This window comes from Akebia trifoliata, chromosome 10 (assembly GCF_017979445.1).
Source record: "Akebia trifoliata isolate Shusen 1 chromosome 10, ASM1797944v1, whole genome shotgun sequence".
NCBI lineage: Eukaryota > Viridiplantae > Streptophyta > Magnoliopsida > Ranunculales > Lardizabalaceae > Akebia > Akebia trifoliata.
The window spans coordinates 15827254-15840243 of record NC_141384.1 but is presented as its reverse complement, the minus strand read 5'-3'; the positions used below and the strand labels follow the sequence as shown (position 1 = coordinate 15840243).

The 12990-nt window shown below is 34.5% G+C and overlaps 1 protein-coding gene and 1 long non-coding RNA gene across 3 annotated transcripts; both read right to left on the bottom strand.

The window, feature by feature from the left end:
- Nucleotides 1–6089: 6089 nt before the first annotated feature.
- LOC147393189 (uncharacterized) lies at nucleotides 6090–7790 on the bottom strand. 2 transcript variants are annotated; one of them, XR_015182279.1, is made up of 2 exons: nucleotides 7216–7790; nucleotides 6090–6445 (listed from the first exon to the last, which is right to left on the bottom strand). It is a non-coding gene; the product is annotated as an uncharacterized LOC147393189 (long non-coding RNA). The 2 variants fall into 2 exon arrangements; XR_015182280.1 differs by having other exon boundaries at nucleotides 7300–7790.
- A 3513-nt stretch (nucleotides 7791–11303) lies between these two features.
- LOC147393188 (uncharacterized) lies at nucleotides 11304–12257 on the bottom strand. The gene has a single exon (XM_086455074.1). The coding sequence runs from the start codon at nucleotides 12255–12257 to the stop codon at nucleotides 11304–11306; it is 954 nt and encodes a 317-aa protein (XP_086311200.1).
- Between the last annotated feature and the right edge of the window lie 733 nt (nucleotides 12258–12990).

Sequence of the window (12990 nt, the reverse complement as noted above, 5' to 3'; positions counted from 1 at the left end):
AAAATTTTTTCCAACAATAGGACGTTATAATAGAATGTTGTTGCTGAAATTCAGCAACTGAAATCAATGTGTTATATGATATTAATTCCGTTTTTTTATCTGATATTCATCACAAAAAAAAAAAAAAAATTCGTATTTCAAAAACTTTTAAAGGTATCAAAGAATAACCATGTCGATCATTTCATCTGAAGTTCATCAAGAAAACATTTTTTTTTTATTTTTTTACAATGAATGCTCAACAAGAAATATTAGGGACATTAGAAAATCCTCAATAAGAATACGTTGTTTCTGAGGTTTCAACAATAAAGATCAGCAAGAAATTCGTCTTCTTTAATGGCAGAAGTACAGGTGGACACAGAACAACAAGAAGATGATTATACCAACCGATGTTTGGTTCTTCAAAACATAAAAAAAAAATCCAACAAAACAAGAATCTCAGCAAGTTTGACGATGGTTTGGTTTTCTTTAACGGCGGAATTCCGCAAGAAAGAAATTAAACCAAGTAAATGTTAAAAAAAAAAAAAACAATGAAGCAAAGGAAAATTAACGTTTTATTTGGATTCAATCTCAATATACATGTTGTTGTGATTTTTGCGATAGGAGTTGTGAGATGGCGTCAACAACAAACCCCAATCATCATGAAAAACTATTAACAATGGTTTTGTTGAAAGAATAAAAGAATGTAATCTAATGAATGGCCATGGATTCCAATCAAGAAGGTAACAAAATTTGATTTATACTAATAAAAACCAGGTTTCCAACCATCGTTGGCTTTGAATTGGTATGAATTTTGTTGGGAAGCAAGATCTACCACCGTTGTTCTCCAATTCGAATGTTGCCCGAACCAAATCTTCAATAGTGTTTTATTTTTCCAGTAATCTTGATGCTCTGATACCAAATGATATGAACCCTCTTGGATTAGAACCTTCTCTTGATGATCTCTTCTAATTCGAAGGCTTCGAATGTTCTAGAATTGTTTAGAAACAACTTAAAATGTTGATCGGACTAGAACCTCAAAGAAACTAAGTCCTTGAAACCCTAATCTTGTGACGCCATAAGGATTGATCACTTCCTTGATAAGTCGAAGATTTATGCACTCCTTCAAGAACTCATAAAGAACTCAACAAGAACACATGAAACAAAACTAAAAGTTTCCTGAATAAACTTTAAAACTCATAAGATGTAAATTGTAAATTGTATCCAACATACAACAAAAGGTGCCCTTTTATAGACAAATTAAATCAAGATGGGATCTAATTAGTCCTTCGGAAATAAAAGACCAAAAACTAAGGATAATTAGAATATCAAACTCCCAATTAACCCTTGCATCAATTTGTTCTTACAAATCACTCCCTTGCACAAAAAGATAGTTGACCATCCTTGGTGAAGCTTTGACATCTCCAAAGTTGGTCTTAGAATCTTCTAGAACGGCCTCCTTGTATTGTACTTCCACAATCAAGCCTTGTAATGCTTGTAATGCCTCTTCTATCATTTTTGCCCTTGTCCTAGCTAATTCGTTGCAATAGTTTTTAAGAAGATTTGGGAACATCAACCCAATCTCCATTATTCTCCCCCTCTTTGAAAAGATTTGTTCTAGAATCACCTACATCAAACAAAGATAAATCAGTAATATTAAAAATCTCACTAACATTACCATAATCACGTAGCAAATGGCGTTTTCATTGATTCGCTCCATTGAAATGGTCCATCTTCCCTAGGTTGCAATGTTGACTTCTTTTGTGTAGGGAACCTCTCATTACGCAAGTGCACCCAAACCCAATCTCCAGGTTGGAAGACTACTTTCAAACGCCCTTTTTTGGCTTGTTTAGTAGATGGCTCATTCCTCTTGTCAATGTCTGCTCATACTCTGGCATGTAAATCTTTGACAAATTTTTTTTTTTCCTTATCATCAAAATTAGCATGCTCATTAGTAGGCAAAAGCAAAATATCCACAGGTGTTAAAGAATTAAAATCATAAACAATTTCAAAAGGGGAAAATGAAGTAGTATAATGAACAATCCTATTATATGCAAACTCAATATGTGGTAGTAGAAGTTTAGTTCCTAGTTTATTCCATATAGTACATAAAAAATAACTTAGGAATTTAACATCTCTATCACTAACAGTTGACTTGGGCAACCCATGCAATTGCATTACTTCCTTAAAGTACAAATCAACAATATGTGTTAAGTTGTTGGTTTTAAAATATTTAATAAAATGGGCCATTTTACTAAACCTATCAACAACAACAAATATACTATCCTTGTGCATAAGTACAAATACTTGTTGCCTTGCCATCATTACAGTTTTAACCTCATGTTTTCTAGCAAGTACAATCATTATATTATTTTCCTCTCCACGTTGTTCAATTTTCTCTCCTTGTTGTTCACACCTTGGATTCGCTCTCATTTTGCACTTTCTTGATATCCTAACCTGATCTTCATAAGCTTGCAAAGATTTGAGAGGGGCCAATACAACCTTTTCTGTCGTTTATTACAAAAGAATATTGATTTTTGTACCCATCATGCGAAATCATGCGAAACTCTCCTATCAAATTGCCATGGTCGACCAAGAAATATATGTCCAGCATGCATCGGTACCACATCACCAAGAACCTCATCCTCATACTTTCCAATTTAAAAAAACACTTAAACTTGTTTGTTTACTTTTACTTCTCCACAATCATTCAGCCATTGTAACTTGTATGGTTTAGGATATTTCTTCCATTTCAAATTCAACTTCTCTACCAACGAGGTATTAGCAACATTAGTAAAACTTCCACTATCAATAATCAATGTACACACTTTATCCTTCACGTGGCACCTTGTGTGAAATATATGCTCACGTTGCTCCTCATCTCCTTCATCCTTAGGCTGTATACTCAGAGCTCTCCTACTAACAAGTAAATCACTATGCATAGGTTCTTCCACTTCTTCATTAGAACAATTCTCTAATGGTGGCATCACGTTATCACTCGAGCTAGTACTTTCAATCTCTCCATTTGCCCGTACAACCATAACCCTTTTGTTTGGGCATTCAGAAGCAATATGTCCAAATCCTTGACACCTAAAACACATAATTTCTCGTGACTTAGTAAAAGGCTTTGCTTCGGGTTTATCATTAGGAACAAAAATCGAATTCTTCAACCTTGCTTCTTCTTTTGGTTTGAAAGGAATTTGGTTGTCCTTCCAATTTGGTCTCCACGGACTATTAGAAAATGATCTAGATCTGAACCTTCTAGACGTGATTTGCTTTTCCACTTTAATGGCTTTGTCAAGTAAATCTTCCATCTCCACATAATGGTGCAACTCAACCACATAAGCAATCTCCTTGTTCAATCCAGCAATGAATCTAGCCATGGCTGTTCCTCTATCTTCCGCTATATTTGCTCTAATCATGGTAATTTTTATTTCTTTATAATAATCCTCTACACTCATGGAACCTTCAACCAACCCTTGCAATTTTATGTACAAATCTCGATAGTAATGGCTAATTAAAAATCTTTTACGCAACACTGACTTCATCTCATCCCATGATCGAATAGGTCTCTCACCATTTTTGCGCCAATTGATAACCAATTGATCCAACCATATACTGGCATAGTTTGTAAATTCCACGGCGGCTAACTTCATTTTTTTATCCTCAGAATAATTATGACAATCAAACACATGCTCAACCTTTCTTTCCCACTCTAAATATGTTTCAGGATCATTCTTTCCTTGAAAAGTCGGAATTGTCATTTTAATGCCGCCCATATTATTATCTTCTTTAAAATCAACTTTCTTATCCAGTCGATAATTCACTCTCTCCGCTTCGGAATGAACGTCTTCTTCTCCTTCAAACTCATGTCTTCAATATGGTTTAGATTCATACGAGGATTCCATATTGTCCAACTGCGTATTCAACAATTTGAATTAGTCATGAACAGCCTTGATGAATAATTTCATGTCGGTCTTATGTGAATCTCCTCCTTCCTTACTCATGATTGCAATACGTTGTTGTTTATTTTTTGTTTTTTAACCACGCATAACCCAAAACAAGCCCTCTATGCAATCGAATCCAATTTTAACGTTGAAATTTTTGCAAAATTATCAAGGCTAACAAGATAGAACAATTTAAAGAACAAACCAAGAATGCAGATCAGCAATTAAGGTCAAGTTTAGGCAAGAAAGCAAATATATATATGTACAAAAATAGATGATGGTAGAAATTCATCAAAAACAATCATGTTTTTGTATGTAACACATTGAAAAAAAAAAAGAACAAATTCTAGCAAGTTTTTTTTTTTAATAACAAAACCCAGCAAGAAGAAACAATAAATCAACCCCCTTTAAGGTACTTAATCAGAAGCTAGAGTTCAAGAATCCCAAAATTCAGCATTCCGTTTGCGATTCAGATTTTTTTTTTTAAAACGAAACAATTGCAATAAGCTATAAAGTGATAGCAGCAACGTTAATATAGAAGGGTGTGGAAGACGGACATTGAAAACAAATCTCAACAGAAACAAAGGTTCAATAATTCTTAGAAATCTGAACCTCTCTTTGTTTTTTTTTTTGTTTTTTTGTTCTTTTTCAAAGCAATCGAAAGAAATGTTGGAAAGCAATAATCCAGCAAGAATATATATATTGCAGACGAAATTTAGATTAGTGCAAACAATTCTCAATATACACGTTGCTGTAGAACAGCAACGCCAAGGATGATGTCGTTTATTTGATCTGAGATTACTGATCTAAATTTTCAGCATGTCACATGTTGTAACCGATCTGAATTTACAACAATGGAACCAAAGACAAAATGGAAAAGATTATAGCGATTTAACATCATGGTTTTTTTTTTTTTGAATGTAACAAGTCAAGTATGATCTCTAGTAGTACAATAAATCAGGTAAAATTTTTTTCCAACAATAGGATGTTATAATAGAATGTTGTTGCTGAAATTCAGCAACTGAAATCAATGTGTTATATGATATTAATTCCATTTTTTTATCTGATATTCATCTCAAAAAAAAAAAAAAATCGTTTTTCAAAAACTTTTAAAGGTATCGAAGAATAACCATGTCCATCATTTCATCTGAAGTTCATCAAGAAAACATTTTTTTTATTTTTTTACAATGAATGCTCAACAAGAAACGTTAGGGACATAAAAAAATCCTCAACAAGAATACGATGTTTTTGAGGTTTCAACAATAAAGATCAGCAAGAAATTCGTCTTCTTTAATGGCAGAAGTACAGTTGGACACAGAACAACATGAAGATGATTATACCAACCGATGTTTGGTTCTTCAAAACATTAAAAAAATATCCAACAAAACAAGAATCACAGCAAGTTCGACGATGGTTTGGTCTTCTTTAATGGCGGAATTCTGCAAGAAAGAAATTAGACCAAGTAAATGTTAAAAAAAAAATAAAAAAATAAAAACAATGCAGCAAAGGAAAATTAACGTTTTATTTGGATTCAATCTCAATATACATGTTGCTGTGATTTCTGCGATAGGAGTTGTGAGAGACGGCGTCAACAACAAACCCCAATCATCATGAAAAACTATTAACAATGGTTTTGTTGAAAGAATACAAGAATGTAATCTAATGAATGGCCATGGATTTCAATCAAGAAGGTAACAAAATTTGATTTAGAATAATAAAAACCAGGTTTCCAACCATCGTTGGCTTTGAATTGGTATGAATTTTGTTGGGAAGCAAGATCTACCCCCGTTGTTCTCCAATTCGAATGTCGTCCGAACCAAATCTTCAATAGTGTTCTATTTTTTCAAAAATCTTGATGCTCTGATACAAAATGATATGAACTCTCTTGGATTAGAAGCTTCTCTTGATGATCTTTTCTAGGAACCCTTTAATTCGAAGGCTTTGAATGTTCTAGAATTGTTTAGAAACAACTTAAAATGTTGATCGGACTAGTATCTTAAGGAAATTAAGTCTTTGAAACCCCAATCTGGTGACGCCACAAGGATTGATCACTTCCTTGATAAGTCGAAGATTCATGCACTCCTTCATGAACTCATAAAGAACTTAACAAGAACACATGAAACAAAACTAAAAGTTTCCTGAATAAACTTCAAAACTCATAAGATGTAAATTGTAAATTATATCCAAAATACAACAAAAGGTCCCTTTTTATAGACAAATTAGATCAAGATGGGGTCTAATTAGTCCTTTGGAAATAAAAGACCAAAAACTAAGGATAATTAGAATATCAAACTCTCAATTAACTCTTACATCCAATTTGTTCTTACAAATCACTCCCTTACACAAAAAGATAGTTGACCATCCTTGGTGAAGCTTTGACATCTCCAAAGTTGGTCTTAGAAACTTCTAGAATGGCCTCCTTGTATTGTACTTCCACAATCAAGTCTTGTAATACTTGTAATGCCTCTTCCATCCTTTTTGTCCTTGCCCTAGTCAATTCCTTGCAATGATTTTTGAGAAGACTTGGGAACATCAATCAGATCTCCATTAGGTTTTCAATTGCGACAATTCGAATTTAAAAAAATAAAATAATATATAATAAAAAAAAAAAAAATTAAAGAAATAAATATTTACAATTGATCATCTTCTCTCACAATTCAGAAAATCAAATTCATTAAATGATTAATCAAATTGCTTCAACATAAACAACAAATTTCATTCCTTAATTACATATCCGAATTGAATCAAAGTACAAGCCTAAAGAGATCATGCATTTTACAAATTCCTTCTTAGATAAATCCTACGATTTTGAAAAAGTCCATCACCTAGTTATTTTGATTAAGCAATCAAGTTAATACTCAGTGTATCCTTACAGCTTCTTAAACAAATCATTAAGATGAAAAGGAATTATAATTCAATAACCTACTCCTCAAACCTATGGAAAAGTCCATGGCTAAAGAACATGCAATTTTCAGATCACAACTATTGTTCATAGTTTTTACCACTTTTAAAGCATACCCCAAATCAATTAAATGATTAGAGATACAATTATGGCTTCAATGACAGTTAGTATCAAAATTTTCAACATAATCGAACTGAAAATTCAGCACACATAATTAAGATCACCAATTCATGTGTCTATATATCACCAATCCGAAAACATCAATTAACAAATCTGAAAATTACTAACTCATTGAATTAACAAATTCCAATATAGTAATCTAACAAAATAATCTTTAATCCAATAAAAACCATGGTTGAAACAAATAAAAAGACTAGTCATAAGGGTTACACTTTTCAACACAACAAAGAAGCTTGTGAGGTGTTGGTGGGGATGTCCCTCACGGCTTTGATGATGAAGTTTGAAGAAAAATACCAGCCGGCATATGGGGGAACTGCTGTAACGTGTCTAGCCAACATTGCTGAAATTTCCGCAACATGTTAATTTCAGCAACTCTTCTTCAATTTCACCAACTCTTCTTCTTCAATTTCAGCAACCTACTCCTTGGAAACTCCAACATATTCAGCCACTTTCTCCTTGGTAGTCACATTGCTGAAATTTCAGCAACTCTTCCTTATGGAAGCTGGTTCACCAAGTTTCAACAACTCCTCCACCCTTTCAGCAACTCTTCAACGTGAAAAGATCCCCCCTCTTAATTTCAGCAACTCTTCTTCAATTTCACCAACTCTTCTTCTTCAATTTCAGCAACCTACTCCTTGGAAACTCCAACATATTCAGCCACTTTCTCTTTGGTAGTCACATTGCTGAAATTTCAGCAACTCTTCCTTATGGAAGCTGGTTCACCAAGTTTCAACAACTCCTCCACCCTTTCAGCAACTCTTCAACGTGAAAAGATCCCCCCTCTTAATTTCAGCAACTTCTTCCCTAAAGAAAAGAGAGATACCCTCCAATTTAGCAACCACCCTTTTTTATAGTAGCCACATGTTTTTATGGCAACCATGTTGCTGAAATTTCAACAACTTCTTTTCCTTTCTAATTTCAGCCATTAGTTGGCTAAATTTCAGCAACTCTTTAACGTGAAAAGATACCCCGTAGATCTGCCATATCTCCTCAACAATGCCCCCTCTATCTCAAACTACCCTTTCGGCTTTTTAGAATGAATTTTAAAAACTCAAAACTCTAGCCCCTTAAAAATAGGATCGGTTCCTATTTAATAGCTAGGTTAGTTTTTGTTGTTCTCTCCATTCATAATCGGAATTTGACTTTAATATTCAAATAAGTGGTAACCGATTTTTATGGTGATTCTCCTCAACTTATATGCCCAAATCTCCTCCCAATCTGATTACGAACTCTTCAATCCTCCTTTCACGTCCAGATATATGCAACCATGCCACATATTCATGCATTAAGATTTCTCTACACTAGTGGCACACATAGGGTAGCTAATTGTCTTCATTGTCCTCTCATATTTTGACAAATCATCCAAATAATTCCACAGTGAAAATTCAATACAAATAAATCAGAAAATAAAAATAAGGAAAGTTTCCATAATTAAATCAAGAAAGATGTCAAAAAGGCAAGTTTCCAATTCAAGAAAATTTCTTAAAATGATTAAACTACTTTCTTGATAAATATGACTAGGAAAACTCATACTTTAATTTTCTTTTACCATTCCCACATTCCAAGCTCTAAGAATAGAAACTAAGTTCAAACTAACAAAGTTAAGAGGATTACAAAGCCAAATAGGGTAGGAAAGACATTAAAAACATTACACAAAGTATTCTTATCAATAAGTTCCCTTGTCAGTCTCATCGCTAGAAGGCCATTTATTTTTAGTGAAAAGGAAACAACAAAAGAGCTTACCTTATAAGCTCCCTTATTTGTTCTCGTTCAAGAGAGTAGTTTTCCACGGTCTGCTATTCCTTTCTCGTAATTCAATATTCCCCATTGTCCTTTATCTAGTACTTGAGAATGATAAATAGCGCTCATCCGTAGCTTGCTTCCTGACTTGAGGAGTGAAATGCACGGTTGTTACTTACTTAACTTAAGTTGTTGTTTAGTGGTTTAGTATTAGGCCTTAGGTTTAGGACTATCTATCTATATATCCCTTCTTGCGTTGAGAGGGGGCGAACATCTCATGCTATCTTTATCCTTGAATGATGGGGCTTAATCCAACATCTCATGCTATCTTTATCCTTGAATGATGGGGCTTAATCCATTACGGCCGACTAAAGGGCTCAAGTTAGCTGGTTCTATGGAACCGAGCATACATAAATATACTATACTTGAGTATGGAACCTTATTCTAAGGTTATTCCATAGATAAATAACTCTATTTTTTACTATAAGATAGACCAAGAATGGTCATCACTTATCGATTGCTTAGGTTACTACCTACTAAGTTGAAAGGCAAATGCAAAAGCCCATCTTTATGTGTCTAAGGAATTAGGGATACTCTCTATCCCCCTTCGATCCAACATGCTATCACTATTAGAAGTACAAAGACTACATGAGAAACATTTTATGGGCTTTCTTTTCGTGCTACTTTGAACTCAATAATTTCCCATCTTATTGAATTAGGGGGTCATTTTTTTTTTTTTTTTTTTAAAAAGGTGATTTGGGGTTTAGGAGAACCCCCAACCAAAAGGGAACAATTACATTCTAAGGATCAACCTTCCCTCGGCATCTTCTGATAAGAATGCAAAATGTCATATTTTTCTCCTTTAATATTTGGTCCTTTACACATATTTAGTGCCTAAATATACTCATTATTCTTTTATTTTGATATAGGATGCAAATGGAGGTGTTAAGTGCAAAACGAAATTAATTGGGCGATTTTGGACAGTTTCGACATCGCTTTGTAATTTGGGCATAACTCTCTCATCCAAACTTCGATTGAGATGATTCAAAATGCTGTGGAACGCTAAGAAAATGATCTACAACTTTTGTGTTTTGAGTTTTGAGAGATATGGGCTGTATCAAGGTCAAAATCGGGTTTGAAGTTACTATACGTACACTGTTGACTCGAATTTGACACGGATTTAATTCGGTGTATTTTCGAAAGTCTCCAAATTTGATGCACGAAAATTCCAACTGAAAACACCACTTTCCTAATTATATTAGGACTTTATTTTTAATAATTTTTCCTTAATTAGTCCGATTTTGATATTGTTATTGGAGGATAAGATTTAGAATATTTTTAGGAGATTTTGTAGGCTTCTAAGGAGGAAAAAAAAAAAAGAACGTGTAGAAGAAAAAAGAAAAAGGAAGAGACTAAAAGGATTTCTATCTCTCTCTCTCTCTCTCTCTCTCTCTTTCTCTCTCTCTGTATTTTTTGATTTTAATCTTTTCTTGAGAAGAAGAAGAACCAGAAACTTGGGGAACTAGGGGCCAACGAGTTATTGCCAAGATGAAGGAGAAGTTGCTGCTTGTATTCGTTTTCAATCATCAACATCATCGCCGTGAGGAACATCACCATCAACACATCTCAAACTTCTTTGGTTGTGTTAAAAAGTGTAACCCTCATGACTTTTATTTATTTTTATTATTTCAACCCTGGTTGCTATTGGATTAAAGAACATCTTGTTGGATTCTTAAGTTGGAAATATTTAATTCAATGAGTTGGTGACTTTCAGATTCATTAATTGATGTTTTCAGATTGGTGATATGTAGACACATGAATCAATGAATTTTAATTATGTATGCTGAATTTTCATTTCGGTCATATTGAAAACTTTGATATTAACAGTCATTGAAGCCATAATTTTATCTCTAATCACCTAATTGATTTGGAGTATGATTTAAAAGTGGTAAAAACTATGAACAATAGTTGTGATCTGAAAATTGCATCTTCTTTAGCCATGGACTTTTCCATAGGTTTGAAGAGTAGGTTATTGAATCATAATTCCTTTGGATCTTAATAATTTGTTTAAGAAGTTGTAAGGATACGTTGAGTATTAACTTGATTGCTTAATCAAAATAACTAGGTGATGGACTTTTCCAAAACCCTAGGATTTATCTAAGAAGGAATTTATAAGATGCATGATCTCTTTAGGCTTGCACTTTGATTCAATTTGTATATATAATTAAGGCATAAAATTCGTTGTCTATGTTGAAGCAATTTGATTAGTCATTTAATGAATTTGATTTTCTGAATTGTGAGAGAAGAGGATCAATTGTAAATATTTATTTCTTTAATTTTTATTTTTATTTTATTTATTTTTTTTAAATCCGAATCGCCAAAATTGAAAACTCCTTAAATTTGTGTAATATGTTTGTTTCCAACTTGTTAATTAAACTAACTAAAATTTGTTATGACTCTTTAGAATAGGAGTACCCGCAATCCCCGGCCAATAACGATACCCTACAAATCACTTTACTACAATCTTCTATAGGATTTATTGATGACTAAAAATATGGTCAATCATCTTCCTTTACAACTCGAGAGAGATCAAGAGGAACCGACACAAAAGCATTTAAATTACACATGCCAGCTAAAAGATCCGTTGTGCGGTTAGATTCTCTATAAGAGAAAGAAAAAACACAATCCCAAACAAAAGCTTTAAAATCTTTAATCTCCCTTATAATTCTCCTAATGTGCCAAGGAGGTTCAAAAAGTCCCATTAGAGTTTCCACTGCCATCTTCGAATCTAACACCACTATAATCTTTTGGCACCCTCGCTTCACCGCATTTTCAAGGCCCATGTGAATTGCTTGCAACTCGAGAACTAGAACGGATTTCCCTCTTACCCCTTTTGCTGCAACCCAAATAAACTCTCCTCGGTGATCACGAATGATTGCCCCCATCCCTCCCACATTCCCTCGAAGCGAGCCATAACAATTTATCATCCACCACTGGGGAGGGGGTGGATTCCATTTGCATAAGTTTGGCATGTACAACTCTAAGTTTACTTCAATACCCCATGAGTTGAAGAAATTCCTATTGAAACTGGTATCTACGACTATATGAATATCTCCACTCACTTTGGTTCTGATGTCTTGGACAATTAAGTGCAGAATGGCATCCTCATTCGAGCTCTTAATTTTGAATATCCTCTTGCATTTCTCTTTCCAAATGTTGAAAACAAAGGTGCTGAAAGGGGCTCGTTTGATTTTTGTAGCGGGCTCCTTGCATTTGAAATTGTTCATCATCCAATCTAACTCTTGATCCCAAAACCGAATCTGTCTTACAATGAGGGACTTCTTGAGGGCCATCTTCCATATCTTCTTTGAGTAAGAACAACCCATAAAAAGATGCTCAACATTCTCATTGTTGCTGTTGCATAGAAGGCAAATCAAAGTTCTGAGAATGTGTCTCTGCTGCAGCCAATCTTGAGTCTTGAGGCAGACCCTCACAGCCATCCACAACGTCATTCTATGCTTTGGGATTGCTAGTTTATTCCACACCAGCTCCTTCTAGCCTACACCCTATCCTTGCAGCAACAGATTCTCATAGGCAGACTTACTCGTGTAAATTCTTGTTGTGTTTCCAGCCCACCTAACAACGTCATCTTCTCTAGTGTCAAGATCAATGTTGTCCAGCTCTGCCCAAACATGGTCCATTGCTCTAACCGATTGAAGTGGGGGTGTCCAATTCCCATCTTGAATAATTGCATTCATTTTAGCTCGCAAGTGCAGCCTAGAGTCGTAGCGAAGCTCACTCAGAAACTTGTCTAATAGAATTCCTTCAAGATGCTACGAGTCTGTCCATAAGTTCGTAGCTACCCCATTTCTGATTTGGTGAATGATCATCCCCTCCGTAGTCGCTCTAGAATTCAAAACTTTCCTCCAAAACCACGAGCATTGGGTTGGGCATCTCATCATCCAAAAGTGTTTAGTTTTAATGAGGTTTTGCTGCACCCAACTCACCCACAAATTGTCCTTCTTAGAGGCTACATTCCAAACATGCCGTATAATTGCTGCTCAGCTCCATACTTCTTGATTTCGAAGCCCCAAACCCCCTTCCTTAGCATGCTTACTGATTTGGTCCTAGCTGATGGGGTGAATCTTTGTGTCTCCTTCATGACCTGCGTATAAAAATTTGCACATATACGATCCACTTTTTTCCAGATTCTCTTTGGGATAAGAAACAAGCCTCCCCAGTAGG

What these genes read in the sequence shown, in the direction of transcription:
- LOC147393188 (XM_086455074.1), bottom strand. Translation starts at nt 12,257, where the DNA reads ATGACGTTGTGGATGGCTGTGAGGGTCTGCCTCAAGACTCAAGATTGG.